The 20168-nt window shown below is 36.3% G+C and overlaps 2 protein-coding genes, 1 long non-coding RNA gene and 2 pseudogenes across 3 annotated transcripts; 3 read left to right on the top strand and 2 right to left on the bottom strand.

Moving 5' to 3' along the window:
* Positions 1 to 383: 383 nt before the first annotated feature.
* Positions 384 to 3711, top strand: LOC142633597 (putative receptor-like protein kinase At3g47110; annotated as a pseudogene).
* Positions 3712 to 5791: 2080 nt separating this feature from the next.
* LOC142636520 (protein MLN51 homolog) overlaps positions 5792 to 20168 on the bottom strand; it is a 29393-nt pseudogene continuing 15016 nt past the window's right edge.
* LOC142633820 (uncharacterized) lies at positions 10079 to 11023 on the bottom strand. The gene is made up of 2 exons (XR_012843973.1): positions 10964 to 11023; positions 10079 to 10261 (listed from the first exon to the last, which is right to left on the bottom strand). It is a non-coding gene; the product is annotated as an uncharacterized LOC142633820 (long non-coding RNA).
* On the top strand, positions 12401 to 13408 carry LOC142637019 (serine/threonine-protein phosphatase 7 long form homolog). Its single transcript, XM_075811311.1, has 4 exons — positions 12401 to 12849; positions 12946 to 13036; positions 13207 to 13287; positions 13331 to 13408. Exons 1-4 carry the CDS (start codon positions 12401 to 12403, stop codon positions 13406 to 13408), a joined length of 699 nt encoding a protein of 232 aa, XP_075667426.1.
* On the top strand, positions 16926 to 20120 carry LOC142637012 (purple acid phosphatase 15-like). Its single transcript, XM_075811302.1, has 6 exons — positions 16926 to 16935; positions 17713 to 17907; positions 18014 to 18204; positions 18563 to 18844; positions 19679 to 19801; positions 20016 to 20120. The coding sequence occupies exons 1-6, from the start codon at positions 16926 to 16928 to the stop codon at positions 20118 to 20120; spliced, it is 906 nt and encodes a 301-aa protein (XP_075667417.1).

Below are 20168 nucleotides of genomic sequence, written 5' to 3'. Positions count from 1 at the left end.
CACTGAAAAATAAAGTATAAATCTCCAATAAGCCCAAACTTGAATTATAAAAAAATCATATATAATTATTTCTTTATTCTTTGTGAAATCTGAATTTTTATTTATTTATTTTAAAAAGTTTTGTGAAATCTGAATCAAAGATAGCTAAAATTCTATCTTTTAGTCACCATTGTTGACCATTATTCTACTTTCTAGTCACTTGCCCGCTGGTCTTGGATTTGTTTACTCTCCAACTGTCTCTTGCTTTTCTAAACTAATACCAGTGTCCACTATGTCAGCAAGTGGCTTGAATAAAATGCCACTTCTTAATATGTGCTCACGAATACGACGTGATAGGCGGCTATTTTGGTTAATAAAAAAAAACAGGTCTAAAAGTCCGTAGAATAGACGCCTATTTTGTCATCATCAACACCTGGTGTATCGACATGTCCACTGCCTAGACACAGCTCAAAACCAGCACATTAGAAATGAGAAAGTAAGGAAGGGGGATCGTCATTTGCAGCAATGAGTCTGAGACTATTGTATTCGATTCACTTCCAAGCCATCCTTCTCTTGTTCATTGTACTGCTGCATATAAATTTAACTCTTTTTGCTGTTTTTGCTGGTAGTATTGGGAATGAGACAGATGGACAGGCTCTGTTAGCCTTCAAGATGCAGATTAGTCATGATCCTGAAAACGTTTTTAGCTCTTGGAATGATTCTCTCCACTTCTGCGAATGGGAAGGTGTTACATGCGGCCACAAGCATAGAAGAGTCACTATATTAGATCTTCAGTCCAGAGGTTTGGTGGGTTCTTTGTCTCCATTCATAGGAAACCTTAGTTTTATTAGAGAAATCGTGCTCTTCAACAACACCATTGGTGGCAAAATACCTGATGAAGTTGGTCGTCTATTCAGGTTGGAAGCATTGTCCTTGAATAACAACTCCTTCAATGGGAATATTCCTGCAAACCTTTCTCACTGCTCCAACCTAAAGTTCCTTACTGTAGGTAAAAATAATCTGTCAGGTTCAATCCCAGTGGAGCTTACATCTTTATCAAAGCTGGAGTTGCTTTCCGTTCACATGAACAATCTTAATGGAGAAATCCCACCTTCCATCGGGAACCTTAGCTCTCTACAACGTATATCTGCCCCCTATAATGTCCTGGGAGGACATATTCCAGATTCCATGGGTCAATTAAGAAGCTTAACGTTTCTTGGACTAGGTGACAATAAATTCTCCGGTTTCCTCCATCTTTATACAATCTTTCGTCTATTGTGATTTTCGCATTGGCCAACAATGATCTTGGAGGAAGTCTTCCTACAGACTTATTCCTCACCCTACCTCATCTCCAATGGTTTCAAATTTATGGAAACCAATTTACCGGATCTATTCCAGTCTCATTATCTAATGCTTCAGAGTTGAAAGTCTTTTCAGCTGAATTGAACAATTTTACAGGAAAAGTGTCTGTCAATTTTGGAGGATTACAAAGTTTTTTGAAACTTAATATTTATGGAAATAACTTAGGAAGTGGAGATGCTGATGAAATGGATTTCTTTCAGTCTCTAGTCAATTGTAGCAGTTTTCAGTATGTGGGTCTTGCGGCGAATCAATTCGAAGGTACATTGCCTAAAGTTTTGGGCAATCTTTCAACACAGCTTAAAATTTTCTCCATTAGCCAAAATCTTATTTTTGGAGAAATCCCTTCGGGGATTTGTAATCTGGTCAACTTGACCAACTTATATATGGCTGATAACAAATTAACAGGTACAATTCCTAGTGATATTGGTAATCTTCAAAAAGTACAACGATTATATCTAAGTAGCAACAGACTCTCAGGAAGCTTACCAATTACCCTTGGAAACCTATCATTGCTAAATTATTTCAGCATAGATAATAACAAATTGCAAGGAACTATCCCATCAAGTGTAGGAAATTGCCAAAATTTTTTGTTGTTAAATCTATCAGAAAATAATCTCACTGGTAACATTCCAAAGCAACTATTTGCAATTTCCATGCTATCAGTTTCACTTAATTTAGCTCAAAACTCATTTGTTGGATCGGTACCATCAGAGGTCGGCAATCTTGTTCATTTAGTGGAATTAGTGTTATCTGATAATAAGCTTTCTGGTGAAATTCCAAGCAACTTAGGCCACTGCACTAGCCTTCAGTACCTTTACATGGAGGGCAATTTCTTTCAAGGAGTAATCCCAACACCCTTGAGTTCTTTAAGAGGTGTTGAAGACATAGATCTTTCTAGGAATAATCTTTCGGGTCAAATTCCAAATTTTTTAGAGGAACTGTCCTTGAAGAATTTGAATTTATCCTTCAATGATTTTCAAGGTGAGGTTCCAACAAAAGGAGTTTTCAAAAATGCTAGTGCAGTATCATTTGTTGGCAATAGTAGGCTTTGTGAGGGTATAACAGAACTAAATTTGCCCAGTTGCTTAATAAACAAGAAAAGGAAGTGGTCTCTTGCACTCACAATGGTGATCTCAGTGGCATGTGTGATTGTCGGAGTTACCATGATGTCATATTTCTTATTTTATTGGAACAAAAAGAGAGAAAAAGATAACTCTTCAAATTCTTCCTTGAGACAATCACTTTTGAAAGTGAGTTACCAAATGCTTCTTAAAGCAACTGATGGGTTCTCTTCGGCAAATTTGATTGGAGTGGGTAGTTTTGGCTTTGTGTATAAAGGAACTCTTGGTGAGGATAGATCAATTGTTGCAGTCAAGGTACTTAATCTTCAACGCCGAGGGGCTTCTGAGAGCTTCATCTCTGAGTGTGAAGCCTTGAAAAATATTCGTCACCGGAATCTTGTGAAGATCATAACTTCTTGCTCAAGTATGGATTTTCATGGCAATGATTTTAAAGCTCTAGTATATGAGTTCATGCCCAATGGAAGTTTAGAAAATTGGTTACATATGGATATTGAAACGGAAACTGGGCAAACAGAGAGAAATTTGAACCTTCTTCAAAGAGCAAACATCGCCATTGATATTGGATGTGCACTAGAATACCTACATCACCATTGCCTAATGACAGTTGTTCACTGTGATTTAAATCCAAGCAACATTCTTTTTTATTATGATATGATTGCTCATGTTGGAGACTTTGGGCTTGCAAAATTTCTTTTAGAACTTATGAATCCAAAACAAAGCAGCTCTATTGGAATAAGAGGAACAATTGGTTACACTGCTCCAGGTAACAGCAATTTACTGAACTTATTAATTGTAAACATATGTTTTCCCACATTTACCATAATTACTTTTTGAGCGCCCTAATTGTAATGTGATTTTTATTATCTATATCAAATATTTTGAATGGCAGAATATGGTCTAGGAAGTGTAGTGTCAACTAAAGGGGATGTATACAGCTATGGAATCATTTTGTTAGAGATGATAACAGGAAAGAGACCCACAGATAGTATGTTTAGTGAAGGCCTTAACCTTCACAAATTTGCTAGCATGGCCTTGCCTAACTGTATAATGGAGATTGTGGACCCAAAACTTTTAAACAATGATGATGAAGTGATTGGCAATGACAAATGTAGCACTACTAACAGAACGGAAGAGTGTTTGATATCTATGGTCAAAGTTGGAGTGGCATGCTCGATGATGTTGCCACAAGAACGATGGGACATTAGCAAGGTTATCTCTGAGTTGCTTTTGGTCAGGAACATTCTGCTTAGTGCTAGGATATAGTGCAACGTTCTTGGCTACATGGAAGGTTAGAAGAATCATATAATTCACCCTCTTTACATTGGTATTAAGTTTTTACATATCATGATTTTTTCCCCTTACGGTGTTTTCTATTTACTTATTGCAGAAACAAAACAGCAATGGATGGAAAAACTTGCTCAAGTATGCTTGTGGTTTATTGAAGAGTATTCTATAGGGTTCCTATATTTGATCCTATCTCTATATTTTAGGTGTGTTTGAATGACTCAAAATAATCTCATTACCATATAATTTCATTTGTAATTAATCGTGATATTTACAGTCAATATTAAGGTATATACATACATATGTACATATGTATATATATCATTTATATCTTCACTTGATTATCTATTTTTCTTCAAAGCTCAAGCTCAAATAATAGCATGTTGATTTTACTGTATTAATAAAATTCACACAGCCATGCTTTGATTACCAAATTTTCAATAACAAAAGTAATCACATAACCATGCTTGACAAGATAGGACATACAAGTTCACGCATATGTAATTTCAAAGATTTTCATGGGAAGCTGCACCCCAAGGTTTACATGGTAGGAGCTAGCCAAAGAAGATACATATGTTGTGTCCAACAAAGAATTGGAGTATATTTGCATCACTTGCAAACAATCCCTATAAACTACAATAAAATGCGGTTGATTGACAATTACATTCTGCTTTTGTTTTTAACCATTCTCCTCCTGCGAGGTTTCCACATCATACCAATTAATAGCCTCTAAGAAAAATTTCCCCCAGTTAAAGAAGTTCATTTCCTTGGCATTCTATATTTAAGTATTAAGAGGTATATGAGAAAAACTTATAACAAGGAAGGAAAAAGTGTTAGTCACAACTGTGTCATATTGTTAAAGGATTAATCTAATCAGAATTGAAACTTCTTGTAATTGTTTAAAGCCTAAATCAACCTAGTGTATACTTAATGTGGGACTCAGAAGACACTCATGTTAGATAATAAAGGGGTAAATAATGTAAGAAATGTTTAAAATTAATGAACAAACAAGAAAACTTTAATGGCTAGGAGGCATGATGAAATCACTATCTTTAGACAATAAAATATAATCTATCTTATGTGATGATAAATGAATGCATGGATATGCGAACATGTGAGCACATATAGTTTATCCTATGAGATGACATATGAAATGCATGGGCATGTGAGAAATTTATGATAGAAAATAACATTAAAAGGTATAGATAATCATGACAATGTTTAGGAAAGTAAATTTCATTCTTGCATTAAATACAACCAACTTCATTCAAAAATGTATCATAACATGTTTGGTTTGCACTTTTTCCCTTCAACATATTTTCCTCATGTAAAAAGACACAGAGACAATATAGGGATACTATGGTTAAATTTTTACAAACTATGAGAAGAATGTGATTTGACAATTTTTGTGTCCTTGTGGGAAATTTTTTTTATGTGAACATGTACAATCAATCTAAGGGCTGACATGTAAAATGCATAAATATAGGGGCAAAGAAGAATTTATGAGGGATATAAAGGTTAATTTCTCACAAATGGATATTTTTAGAATTTGATATCTGACAAATTTTAGAAGCATGTGAACGTGTACAATCAACCTAGGGGATGACAAGTAGAATGCATAAACATATGGGCAAGTGAGAACCTATGATATACGAATGCGTTGGTATGTTTTTTCATTAATAAATAAATAAAGGACCTGATTTTCATTTTTATTTTTAATATTTTGATAAAGATAGAGCTATCATTCACTTGACTACAGTAGTCTGAACTAAGCAGAAGCATCAAAGCCACAAGGGTATAAACAAATACTTATTATTTCCCCCCCTAATTTGCAACTTACATTATATACATCACATGTGCAACCTGACCTGTGTAGATATCCATCTATCTTATTTTTTTTCCCTTGTATTAATGAGTTTTGTGCTCTCACTTCTTCTCTACCAAAATTTACGTAGGTGGTGTATTCTCTACAGACACTCATTTCTAGCAACATTTGACCTGCCTTCTGAATCTACAAATGAATAAAATAACGCAAACAGAATAATTATAGCCAAGCGTTGCATTGCCTAGAAAAACATCAGTAATCACGGATAATAGCTCACTAAAACATCAAGTTCCCATTCATTACACCAAATACCAAATACCAAATACTATTCTGAAAGTCCCATGATCAACTAAAACTCTAACCGCAAGATCCCCACAGCATAGTCTACTCAAGAAAAATCCCATACATAGAAAGGGTTTCTCAATAAACTTAAACTTGTTATTGTCAAGAAAAAAACAAATAAAAACCCCAAACCATTTATATAAATAAATAGAAGAATTCAACACCACCAAGTAAACAGCTGCTGCACAATAAATGTTAATTTTTTTCCTTTTCTCTATAGTTTTGGAAGCTGGCTTACATTTCTCACAAGCTTCAATAAAAAACCTAAACCACAAGAAAGCCTGAAATCGACAAAAGCCGGACATTATCAGTTTCATCCAATGTCAATTGGCGAATTCAGAAGGTCAAGGATTATCCTTTGAAGCAGATTCCTACCGCAAGTTTGAAAAGGGACTGCCACCCGTCAAGCCAATATTGTTTTCAAATTATTTAGTGCAGCATGAGCAGGTGTTTGTCATATATGACTGCATGAACAGAGATAGAGTGAGGGAGGTCAGAACAGAGACAAATAATAACTGAATGTGCAAACTAAAGAGTAGATACAAAGAAATATCTTTTTGGTGGGATTCCGAGATATTATGGATCTACTCTAAGCACCAAAACTAAAACTTGACGAAGGCACTCAGGTTCCAGAGATTGATTAATGCTTAATCACATGATAATCAACTATGTAATATAGGTCTTTCCCTAAGACTGAATCGTACGGGGTGTTTGGCAAACCACAAAACCACACAAGCAAAGTACAAGAAAACTGATTTTAATTGTTTTTAGTTTGGTAACTTTTTCAATTGAAAAACTGTTTCAAAACGGGACTAGATATGTTCCCATATAAAAAAACCAATTTCAACTTTGGTTCTTTCAAATATATTCCATTCAGGATCATATTTTTAAAAGGACAATTTATTGGTTGTAGCCTGAGGTTACAACTTCTTTTAAAAAAAATTAACATTATCACATACATAGAAAATCTAACTTTGCATTTTCTTTACGCTACTAATTCATATGTCAAATTAGTGCCAATTGGATATTATTTACTATATGATCTATTAGCTTATATTTTATGCATAATTTTAAACTACAAAAACTTACAGTTTAAACAATTTATTAATGACATAACTATTGATCTTTAAATTTTTAGAAATTTTACAAGTATAGAGGATATAAGAAGAAAACGTAATCCAATTATGGATTCGTAAGAATTCATATCTAATAAAAAGATATTGAGTAAGGTTGTAGCCTTAAGCTATAACTAATTTTGTAGTTAAACTTTGCTATTTTTAAAATTTAATGTTTCACATACTAATTCCTATCATAAACTAATTTTAAATTTGACATTTTCATTTGCTGCATGTTAACTAAAAATGATTCTGACCTGATTCTAGACAAACTAGAAAAAATTAAACCAGTTAGTTCAATTTGTATAAGAACTAAACCAGTTCTGTAGTTTGCAAAATACTCAGCATAAATTACTAATGGGTTTTCCTATTGAATGGATTGAACGAAAGATGGAGTAAAAGTGAAGGTGAGTATACTGCAAAGACAGATTTGAGATCTCACATTTTGTGTTAAATTGCAGAAGGGGGGGGGGGGGGGGAGGGGAATATCAGAATATCAGGTCAGAAAACATTTAAAATTATTCTATTATCCCTTTCAACATAAAAGATAAAATTTGAGAAATACAAATACATGGAAAGAAATATATTAATTAGAGCAAGATTAATTACCTAAATCTCATGGAACACATTCATAAAAAAATAAAAATTTTGAAACCCAAATACATAAAAGATAAATACATTAATTGGAACAAGATTAAATACCTAAAATATCATGAAACCTATTGCGGACCAAAGTGCTCCAGAACAAAAGCTGGTGATTACAAAGGGCCTGGAGGAAGGCCTGCAGCACCAAGCAATCACAACTCAGAATTTTGTGACACCCATTGGGTGGTATGAAACCTTTATCTGCTTATTAGAACAGGATCCATATCTAAGTACTTTACTGTCCAAAGTTCATCTATGAATATCTGCATGGATAGGAAAAGGCAAATATAAACAATCACACAAGGCAGAAGTATATAGAACAAGGAATCATATCCCAGGGTGGATAAGTCTGGACAACTTGGCAAGCCTCAAACAATTTATTCCACACTCAAAAACAAGATTTTCAACTTGCCTGCAAGGCTTATTTTGTCGCTGCCCAAATTCATCACTTGCAAGTTCTGCAGGAAATGAGAAAACAAGTTTCTTTTGAGTACAGAATTATATAACAAATGATAAAGTGGTGTGTTAAAGAAACAGTCACACAAAAGCACAAGACTACAAATTAAGGATCATATCTTACCAGGCCTCTGTGAAGGCTTCCATTCATTATTGGGCTTGTTCAAATTATTTTCTTTGCTACAAGGAACCCAAAAAAATGAAGATTAGGACAACGCAATGTTGTTGGAATAACTGCATCAGTTAATAGTAGCATGACCAAACTATTAACTTTCACCATATGACTGTACGAGAAGAATTTTGCATTTACAATGACGTTTAATGATCACATGCCAAACAAATAGACAAGACAAAGTCATACTATTGATCATATCTCCACTAACGATTTAAGTCATACTATGGAACATGGTTATATAAGAGTGCCTTGAAGTTGAAGCAGGCATTTTAACAAAAGGACTGAAGTCAAAATAATGCTTCACTAAACACCAAAATGACCAGATTAAGGAATTTTGTTGCCATTTACCATTAGATATCTAACATTTTCGTTAGTTGTCACTGTTCAAAAGAATGTAGGAAACTAGCATCTCGAGTTTTATAAACTCGAGATTCAAGAAAAAATCGAGCTTTTAAAACTCGATTTGCAGTGGTCGGCAATACCATTACGTGGACAAATTTTCCACGTATAGCCACGTAGAAATCGAGTTTATAAGACTCGAAATCTACACGCCCATTTTCAAACCCCTCGCTGAAACAATCACACTCTCTCAACCTCACTCAAACACTCACACTCTCTCAATCTCTCAAACGCTCTCTCTGAAACACTCTCACTAAAAATTCAAACACTCTCCCTCAAACACCCAAAGCAGTCACCCTCAACCCCTCGGCGTTCAACGGAAATCACCCTCACCCTCAAACGGTCTCCTCTTTCCTCACAACCGGCTTCAGGCGATCCTTCAACGGAAGTTTGCAGGTATGTTTTTGAGCTTTTTAAATAATTATTCCATCTGGGTTTTGCCAAGTGTTTGTGTTTGATAATGTCTGTTGTTAGTGCTTTAGTTTTTCTTGTTAGTGTAAGATTTAAGTTAGACGAATTTGGTTTGTTACTTGTTGTATGATTTGGGTTGCTGGCATATTCTGTTTTTGTTGGTTTCTGGGTAATATTCAAATCTATATCCATGAAATATTTCTATTGAGGTATTAAAAAAATATAAGGATTAGGAATTAAAACCACAACCAAAAGTATCGCATGGGATTATGAAATTGTGACCAGCAATTTCTCTGGAACAATTTTCCTCCAAACTATCTCGAAGGTGAACTTTATTTAGCTCTGTCCATTATTAAGCAAAACATATGACAATCGTGAGACTAAAAGTGCAGTTTCTTTGGGAATCTGACTACGGCATCCCACAACAAACATAGAGTTTTGCATGATACCATCCTCATTTGGAAACAATATCATATCTGACTTCACTAAGCTCTGCACCTTCACTTATACCACTTCATGGTCAGTGTGTGTCACCACCAACACCTCCCTATGGCCACTGTCAGCAGCACTTTCTAGAACAGTGGCCACCGCATACATTTATAGCACTATTTACCACAATGGTTCACTAAATTCCTGTTGCAACTGCCAGCTTGTAGTATGCAATTGTCGCCCCCAACGTACCCATCTACTGGCAGCCCTTCAAATTGTATACTATAACTTATTTTTAAGTATCAACAGTAATTGGCATGATTTCATTGTAACATAAGTGAATGGTCAATTTCATTGGCATGAGTTAACTTAAGTATTAACTCATGTCTCAGAAATATTTCTCTGGGCTAAATTATCAAAATAATCAGTACTCAAAACTTCAGCCATCCAAGATCAGAAGTCTCAAGTATCAACACCCAACGAGAATGGGAAATTAGTAGACCATGCCAGCATCTCAAGGAACGTCGCAAATTGAAAAGACAAAAATCCATACAAAAAATTTTAACACAGAATATTAAGTTAATCCGTAAGATTTTAGCATGGTTATCAATCTCCGTGTCTTAAATGGGAAACAACCAAAAATGACAGCCTGTAGAGACAAACTCTTAAGTTCTACAAAGTCCTGAATTGGAGAAATCTTGAAACAAAAGTAACTTGATATCCGAATTCCTCAATCAAAGAGACTGAAGCCCATATCCTGCAAAAAGTAGAACAAAAGAAAAGAAGTCAGATTAAAAGGGGATTAAATTATATACGCCTGCTTGCTTTTTTTCTTTGGTAAGAACCAAAAAAAAAAAAAAAAAAAAAGCCATTAGGGTAAAGGTAACATCTCTAAGGAAACAAAGTTCATGCCTCTATGTGAAATAGTCTAGTCTAAAGAGAGGACATGGATTTGTCACCCATTCCCACTGGTCCCCATAGAGTCTACTAGGATCCCATGGTGCAAAAATAAGAAAGAAAGGGGCCAGACTGGTGTTGCCCCACTACCTAAAGTTACCACTTTGAATTTTGTCTCATTTGGCCACACAATCTAATTTCAACCATATTCTTTTGATGTTCTGATTTGACCAATTTTAGCCCTTGAATTTGAATTTAGCATGTTCTCTAATGTTATTACCTAAATGTGGCACCACAGCTACACATGACTCCTAAAATTGATATCATGTATATGTAAGGATACACTTAAACAAAAAATGCTAAACACAAAAATAAATATCATAATTGGAATATATGTAATCCCCTAGTCCCTAAAAGAAAATACTTGCAAAATAATTATATGAATTGAGAGGTTCGGAATATTTATTTGGTTGGAAGGGAAGAAGAAACCAAATCCAACAAGTAAATTTAGAAGGTTATGCTAATTAATCATGGTTATTAAATTTTGTTGTAGAATGCTTACATCATCTGATTCCTCTTTCTCTTCCACCTTTTCCTCTTTCTTTGCCTCGGCTGCAGCAGGTTATGCAAATTTAGAAGGTTATGCTAATTAATCATTTGTGCTTTTATTTTTGTTCTTGGGTTATAATTACGAATTTTTTTTAAAAAAATTGGGGCTTTTGAGTTTTGATACCTTATTTTGTTCTATGGAAAATTTAAAGAGAAAAAATTGTGAATTATTTTGTGCTTTTGAGTTTTGATACCTTATGAGGACATCGCTTTGTTTTGCATCAATATGAGAGTGACTACCCTGCAAGCAAATAAGAGATGCTATAAGCCATATAGAACATATTAAAATGACATTAAAACTCAACTTCCCCCTATCCACAAAATCAAATTGGTGTATTTGAATCAATTATATGAAAATTTCTTAGTATACTAGGCAAGATAATTCTAACTACTCTTTAAGTTTAACAGACAACATCTGTTAGACTGTCACACTGCTGTCTTCAGAAGATTAAACAAATCTCTTTGGATTTAAACTTTACCTTAACAATTTGACAATCACCTTAATCTATTCAGTTCATCATGTTGAGCTTGGTTTTCCGGTATACAGATGGGTGCATTGGTGTCATAAAACAGAGTTTGAGTTTCAAGGGCATCATAACATCAAAACACATTTCAATTATAAGTATCCAAAAACTCTTGTTTTAGCATTCCCATTTAAATCATTCCTCCCTTTGTCCCAAATAGTTTTTTCTGTATTCTATTTTGAGATGTTGCAATATATAGTCTTATTTTGAATGGGGATCTATCTCATGTTTAGTCACATTTCCTTGCATGTAGAATAGCATTCCTTTGCCCTCACACTATTAATGATCTCACAGTTGAGTATCTGAATGTTTGCAGTATGGAGCCTCGGATTGATGACGAGCCACAGATCTTGCACCCTGGTCCACTTGACAAGTCATTGTTGACGCGACAACGATATCATCGATCAGAGGACATTTGGAATGGCGAGGTGAAATATCTAGTTCTAACAATCGCTTTAATTTTTACGTTGTCTTTGAATTTTAGTTAGCAAGTTCTTTCAAAACACAATTTGTAGTTGTAATAACCGCTATAATTTTTATGGATTTTGCAGGACCCGGGCCCACTTACGTGCCGTGGTCGCACTAAGGAGATGGCAAGCATTCAGATGGAAGATAATCGAGTGATTGACATTATCAAGTTGCTAAGGCTGGAAGGATTGTTTAGGGCCCCTTCCAGAGAGATAGATCATTGCCTAATTTTGGCCCTAGTTGAGCGATGGCGGTCGGAGACGCATACGTTCCATCTTCCACATGGTGAGATGTCAATCACCCTACAAGATGTGGAGGTCATTTTCGGACTTCCTATAGACGGTGAGGTCTTGGTTGGGCCGACTGCTGTGGTGGATGGGGATTGGCGAGATCTGTGCATGGAGTTGCTTGGTTTTACTCCGGCGAATGACAACAAAAATTTGGTGGGGCAAAGAATTCTCATCAGCCGCCTTGTTCACGCCATTGCAGTGCCACTGCCTCATGACGCAACGGAGATGCAGATACACCAGTATGCTCGGTGCTATATTTTAGCGCTGCTAGGGGATAAGCTTTTCATGGACAAGTCGGGAGATAGGGTGCATTTGATGTTCTTGGCGTTCCTGCGTGACCTTCGTGATCCGCCACAGTATAGTTGGGGTAGTGGTTGCTTGGCCTGGTTGTACAGAGAGTTGTGTCGGGCAAGCGAGAAAGGGGCATCGCAGATTGGTGGGGCGTGCACATTGGTCCAGTATTGGGCATGGGCAAGGTTGCCATTCTTGTGCCCGAGGATAGAGCCCCCACCTGGATGTGATTATGGCCCATGGCCATATGCTCCACTTGCATTTAAGTAAGTATTTTTCTAATATTGTGTGTGCAATGTACTCTTCTTAGTAACTATAACATGGGTATTATCTTATCTTATGTTATTCGCTTCTAATTGTAGGTGGGTGCGGGTGCCAAGCTCGAAGAGTAGGCCATCCGGCATGGCCTTGATCCACTATCGCGAGCAATTAGTTAGAATTCAGCCGGACCAAGTATGGCAAACAAAAATTTTGTTTGGTTATGTTAATTTTCCTTAAGAATATGATTGTTTCATCCTTTAACACATCTTTTGTTTTAATTTTTGTTTTTCCTTTTATCTATGTATTCTCCCTTGTTTTAATAAACTTGATGTTATGATAATTGTTTTTTGTTTCTATTGTAGATTGTGTGGCAGCCATACGAGGCAGACTTCGGCCACCTTCCTGACTTTTGCGTTGTAGGGAGGGATACGTGGACGGCAAGGGTGCCACTTGTGTGTTTTTGCATAGTAGAGATATACCACCCAGATCGTGTCCTTCGTCAGTTTGGGTTGGCGCAAGAGCGATCCGGCCATGTTGTGTACGATGAAAGACTGCATAGAATAGACTTGCGTGGGAAGGTGGAGAAGAATTGGAGGGAGGAGCATGGACCGTATATCCTTACATGGGATGAGAGACGACAACGACTTTGCCATGCACCTCCTCAGACTGGTGAGATGCCTCGCGATCATGACTATTACCGCTGGTACCGTCCAGTCACTCGAAAGTATGTCGACCGCAACAGCGCAAAATTAGATATATCGGTAATGTGTTCTAATTAGATATATCTTAGTTGAGTGTTTAGGTAGATTAATAAGTACTATATTATCCATTCTACAATTGATACGTAAATGTCTCAAATCTAATTGTACTGGTTCTTTCTCGGTTTCAGATTGAAAGCCATTTAGCGCTGTTGGAGATGCTTCCTGTAGGCAGTTGAGCCCACAACCATGTCTGACGCGTCCTAAATGATCTGGCTGGGCTTGGTGGTGGTCCTGCACCAAATGGGGAGGCAAACAATGGGCATGAGACTGAATCAGCAGATATTGCAACCCCAAGCACAAGCGCAGCACCTGTACGTACACCGACCCGTGCTACTGCAGCTAGGGGCCGTGGTGGGCCTGCTACAGCAAGCCCAAGCACAAGCGCAACTAGGGGCCATGGTCGGCCTGCTACAGCAAGCCGAAGGACAAGTGCAGCTAGGGGCCGTGGTCAGTGTGCAACAACTGCTCGGGTTGTAAGTAGTCCTGAGATACCTGCACCCATCCCGCACTCATCTCTCCAGCCTGAGGTCCCTCCACCCATGGTAGATGCATCTCCTCAGCCCGAGGTCCCTTCACCCACCCCACCTTCACAGCCCAGTTTCGATCTCAGTATTCATTCTCAGTTGACCCCTATGCACCCCGAGACACCCTCAAACCCATCCACCAGCTCCAGTGCACCCACTTTGCCCATAGACCCACCCCGTACTGAACCCATGACAATGATCCCCACTCCTGGCCTGTACACAGAGCATCATTACCCACCTACCTCATCCTCATCTGACCCTCTAGGACCTCCAGTTGGGATTGACACTCTTCAGCCAGATACTGATGTACCGGACGAGCATCCCCTTCATCAGCCCTCACCCCCACGGGGTCGACCGCAACGTGCCAGAAGAGCTCCCACTTGTGGGACAGGTGGACACAAAATAGGACACAAAGGCAGCTCTATGGTACGATACCATTAATTACAATGTATAGGCCTATTTTGCAGTTCACACACCTTATCATTTCACCAAATATTGATTGTATGCATCTAATGTCTTTGCAGCACGATGATGAGCCTAAGGATGATGCCCCGCAGCCTCCTCCCCCGCCCAAACATTACACGAGGGTTAAAAAACGCAAAATTGGTGAACCTTGAAAAAGAGGTTTGTTACAGAGGTAATGTCTAAGTCTCGGGATGTAAATACAGTAAATTGGCAGGAACTCCTGCTGGTCAATCAAAGTCTCGTGATGTAAACCATGAAGTTTTAATGCTTTCTTTTTCCTGCAATTGGTGGACAGGCTCTTGAACCCTTAGCACAGCTGATGGAGACTGCCTAATTTTTAATTTGAACACCTTCTTGGTAAGATTTTGAGCCCCTTTCATTGGTTTAAATTTATTATAAAATAATAATGTCCTCTTTATGGTATAGGAAATCATGATCATGATGTGTGTTTAGTGGTCATTGGCTGGTTTCTCAGTAAATATATGGTTGCAGTTGATTTCTAAACCAGTGTTTATGACGAGTAATGTGCTCGTTTTGATTTTGTGGGGTGTGTGTGTGTGTGATAGCCAAGATTGATGTAAATGTTGATGCTTACTCCTTTCAGGTTCTTGCTCAATTCATGCTTTGTTTATCTTTTTCTTCCTTACCCAGTAATTGATTTCTCTCTCTCTCTCTCTCTCACTCTAATTCCTTCTAACAGGAGCACTGGCAGTCCTCTTTCTCTGGTAATTGGAAGGTAAGGTTCTGATTTTTGTTATTTTGGGTCAACATTCTCTAGATGGTGCTTTCTTGTTTTTTGGATTTATATGGGTTCATTAAATTTTAAAAGAGATGATAAATGAAGGGAAAGAGAAGATATATAAAAGTTGAAACTTTGTTTTTCCTCACTTGTTTGGCGTAAGGGAATAAAAAGCTTCACTCAACTTTGTTGAAATCAAAATTTGGCTTTGTTTTTGGCTGGTTTTCTTTTTATGTTTTTCTGGTAATCAAAAAAATGTGAAATTTGAAATTAGGAATTTAACTTCTTTTACTTAGCTCTCTAACCATATGGAGAACTATGGCATTGTCGAAATAAAGGGTTCAGTTTGTTTATTGCAGTCTTTACATCAAACATCCGAACTTATTTGGTGGAAGTGAGAAGCTTGATATATCATTAGACAAGGGGCTCTATGATTCAAATGTCTTAATAGCTTATAGGAGGCCGAGACCAGAATTACTTGCTCAGCAGTCCTTTGTTATTCAGGTTTATTTCTGCTTCATTACTATTATTTGTTGGTGAGAAAGATGGAAAAACATATTGCAATTTTTTCAGTTATGCCTGTGTAGGTGGACATTTGGTGAACCCTTACCATGTACAATCATAGGTATGCTGGGTAAAGATATGCTTATGATATTCCACGCCCTAAGGTCTGCTTATCATTCTATTAAACAGGTTAGCTGCACATTTTGTATTTATGAATTCATTCTAATGAGATGGCTATCTGTCAACCATTGGCTGAGATGCAGTTGTTGAGAGGTATTTAGTTGAATATCAGGTTGAAAGCACCACTAGGCCAAGAGTCCTTGGGCAAGAATTAGTTAAATTATAAATGAGTAAGTAGTAACTACAGACAATATGGAATAAAATATATTGCGCTGAACTAATTTGTCACTGCTTGTTCCTGCATTGAAAATGGCAAATTTTTATGTAGTCTTGACAATATGACTGATTGGTAAATGTATGATAATAAGTTCCCTGCAGTTTTTGCTGGCCAATTACTTCTTTAGAATAAAATATTTAAAAACATTTTTTAATTTTTAAATAAAGATATCCTGTTTATGAAAAGAGTTGGGGTATGCATCTGTAAAAGACCAATATTTTTTTCTCTGAATTTTAGTATTGTAATAAAAGAAAAGGGTAGAACTTCAAGGACCATTCCAATTACTCCAAAATATAAATAAAATAGAACTTATGTGAACTGTATAAATGGCATAAAACGTTTTGGTCTTAAGTGTTGTAATAAAGTTTTGGAGTCTGATCTCCAAAAGACTCCAAAACTTTTGGAGTTGTATATAAAAAAAAAAGATTTAAGAATCTGTGAAATTTTTTTTTTTTGGAGTCTGATGTATGTTGTTCTATCAATCCTATTAATAATTTTTGCACTAAAGGGAAAAAAAATCTTGATGGAGGAAGTAAAATCAGGAAACAAGAATGCAACGAGGAAACTAAAATGGAGACTGCAACCAATTTGCATTTGTTGGATGGCTGATTTCAATTTTGTATGCTATCCTTTATAATGTGGTGGTTTAAATGATGTTTTTGTCAGAATTTTGTTCATTGAGGTCATTAAAATGGAGGCTTGTACTTGAGGGAAGTCACTTCTCCCCTGTAAGGAAAACTAAGACATCCTGCATCAGAATATCAACATGATCAATTGAAAATCTATTTTTAGAGTCCTATGTCCAAATCCTTTTGTCAGGTTCTTTAAAAAGGCAATGATATCTTCCTTATATGCTCTACACCATGATAATACATTCCCAAAAGCTTAAGCTGTAAATGAATGGCTAGATTTCTCTAATTAACATTTTATTTTTCCTTATCTCCTGCATTAAAGCTTGAATATGATCGATTGAAAATTTATCATTAGAGTCCTATTTCCAAATCCTTTTGCCAGGTTCTTTGAAAATACAATTAGATTTTCCTTTTATGCTCTACACCATGATAACAAGTGTTCCCAAAATCTTAAGCTTTGAATAAATGGTGAGATTTCTCTGATCCATCATTTTCTTTTTACCTAAATCTTACTCTCACCAATAAAGTCTTCATATTTTATGTCACTCTCAAGTTCCATTGGAGTTTATTTATAGCCTTATAACCCTTGTAACAAGAGATAACTACCAGCTTGAGTAAGTTCCCTCAAGTACTCTTGACTTTATTGCCTCTAAATTGAACTATTTTCTTATTGCTAGATCTCAATAAATATTTTTAATGTGTCTCCTTATGCACCATAAACCATTATTACCTTCTACACTTTTCCAATATCAGTACGGTGTGAATTATTGGTGTGGTATGAATGATTTGACAACCAATCCCGCATGCTTTAAATTAGAAAGCTAACAAATTTGGGTTGACTTTCAGATTATTATACGTGTTTTCAAATCATATTTGATGAGATTGAGCCCCAAGTTTCTGGGATCACATTCAAATCATATTTGACGAGATTTGCAGTTCCTTCAGCAGAGAGTGGATCTAAGAGTAACTTATACTACTCTTTTAATGCTGGAGGAGTACATTTTATCATGTTGGGGGCATATGTTGACTATAACGAACCTGGTAACTGATACTGTCACTTCTATAAATATATAAACCAAAACCACCCAGTATGTTATTTTTTAGATTGTTTTGTGTAACTGGAGTTTTTCAATTAATCTTCTTTCAGGTGCTCAATATGCTTGGCTAAAGAAAGATTTAGATCTAGTGGACCGCACTGTAACCCCTTGGCTAGTAGCTGCATGGCATCCACCATGGTATAACAGCTATTCTTCACACTATCAGGAATTTGAATGCATGAGGCAGGAAATGGAAGCAATTTTGTATCAATATGGTGTTGATATTATTTTTTCTGGACATGTAAGTCAAACTTTATCCTATCCTACACTCATTGATTAGAGAGCATGTGATTGTAATCATTTAACATTTTTAGGTGCTTATTTATCAAAGGTAAAGAATTTGATGTTAAATAATTGTCCTTTTCCGCCTTCCAAAGTATTGCTTAGTTGACTTCTGTTTTGTTATTTATAACAATTATCACACAAAATGGAGCATCAATGGCCATTTGCATAAATCAGTAGACATGTGGTGGTCTGTCCTGTATTTATGATATGATTGAGTGGATAGATATAAGGAGAACTGGAAAATACCTTAAATATTTCAAAAAAGAAATTTTCTTCTATATTGAATGAAGTGCAACATATTTTCTGCTTTGCAGGTGCATGCTTATGAGCGAATGAATAGAGTTTATAACTATACATTGGATCCATGTGGGCCTGTCTATATAATAGTTGGAGATGGTGGCAATATTGAGCAAGTTGATGTTGATTTTGCTGATGACCCTGGAAAGTGTCCTTCAGCTGGAGATAACACACCTGAATTTGGAGGGGTATGTCATTTGAATTTTTCTTCTGGTCCTGCTAAAGGGCAGTTTTGTTGGAACAGGCAACCAGACTGGAGTGCATATAGAGAAAGCAGCTTTGGGCATGGAATACTTGAGGTACAATCCTAGCCCGTCACATTATGTACTTTTCCGGTATTCCTCTCCTAGGTTTGACAACTCATACCCAAATTTTTATCCCTACTGCCTAATCCTAGTGCTACTTGGGATTATACTGGGGACATCTATAAAATTTAGTTACTTATTTTCCCTAGATGCAGAGTTGAATTTTCTAACTCAAAAATGTTATTTGAGCTCCGGTGGAAATCAATTTGTTCCTTCGTTTATACGGTTTTTGTGTATCAGTTTCCTACTACCATTCTCTACATGGCCCCATTTAAGTTTATTGTAAAATATGGGGTTCTCAAGACTCTAGATGTACACCTCACACTTCATTGACCTAGCCCTTCTTTTAAATGATCCCCAAGTAACATGAGTACTCATTGGTTCAGTCAATAAATAGCAATATGTTTATCATGAATGGTAGTAAGCCTAAAGTCTAAGCTCGCCTTGGATGGGTAACTTATGTTAAGGATCTTCTCTTTTATAAATCAACTAAATGGGGCTGCTTTCTTGACCACGAGTGATTATGAGGTTCAACTTTTTTTTTTTGCGTTTGGAAAATGTATTCTTATAATAAAAAAGAGGGGTGTTTGGAACATGTATGTTGTGCATGCAAACCTTTGATAATTCTAAGCACATCATCCAGTCTGCAGTGGCTCAAATGAAAAGTTTACAGATTTTTTATCTAATTAAAAACAAAAAATGCTCAAAAAAATGAAGAGCATGTTGGTTTACATTTCCATTATGATCTTTTATGACATCTGCCTTCATATACTTACCGTTCTTAGTTCCTACTCCCCTCATTAATTGCCTTTCTATTTCTTAATGCAGGTTATGAATTCTACATATGCTTTATGGACTTGGCATAGGAATCAAGATGTATATAATGAAGATAGCCACGGTGATCAAGTATACATCGTGCGACAGCCAGAATTGTGCTCTAAAACTTTAAAAGTGATTTCTTCGTTCAACTTCAAACTTTATCAAACTGTTAAATTTTTTCTCTTTTCATCAAGCAGAAGTAAAAATTCTGTTCACACAATAAATGTGTAGGTCATTATAGAGTGCAACATAAAACAATAGATACTGAAAGCATAATTGTTTATCAGGGGCCAAAAAAAAAAGATACATGCTGAAATATCTTTTATCATTTTTCTATTCATTTAAGTTGTTTTTGATGAATGACCTCATTTTGGCCATTGATGGTAACCTTTTGCTGGCGGCAAAGTTCCTGGCAGTTAAAGAAGGCTGTCAGCGAATAATGCATTCTTAATTCTTTTTTTTTTTTTTTTTGTACCTGGCAGCCAAGCACCCTTCACTG

The sequence above is a fragment of the Castanea sativa genome, chromosome 5 (assembly GCF_040712315.1).
Source record: "Castanea sativa cultivar Marrone di Chiusa Pesio chromosome 5, ASM4071231v1".
NCBI classification, from domain to species: Eukaryota; Viridiplantae; Streptophyta; class Magnoliopsida; order Fagales; family Fagaceae; genus Castanea; species Castanea sativa.
Note: the sequence above shows the minus strand (reverse complement) of the source record. Positions and strands in the feature narration are given on the sequence as shown.

Excerpts from the sequence above, each read along its gene's own strand:
- LOC142637019 (XM_075811311.1), top strand. The coding sequence starts at position 12,401 with ATGGAGTTGCTTGGTTTTACTCCGGCGAATGACAACAAAAATTTGGTG. Across the intron at positions 12,850-12,945 it reads TATGCTCCACTTGCATTTAA|GTGGGTGCGGGTGCCAAGCT; the intron begins GTAAGTATTTTT and ends TTCTAATTGTAG. Across the intron at positions 13,037-13,206 it reads TTAGAATTCAGCCGGACCAA|ATTGTGTGGCAGCCATACGA; the intron begins GTATGGCAAACA and ends TTTCTATTGTAG.
- LOC142637012 (XM_075811302.1), top strand. Across the intron at positions 17,908-18,013 it reads TGTTGACTATAACGAACCTG|GTGCTCAATATGCTTGGCTA; the intron begins GTAACTGATACT and ends ATCTTCTTTCAG. Across the intron at positions 18,205-18,562 it reads ATATTATTTTTTCTGGACAT|GTGCATGCTTATGAGCGAAT; the intron begins GTAAGTCAAACT and ends TCTGCTTTGCAG.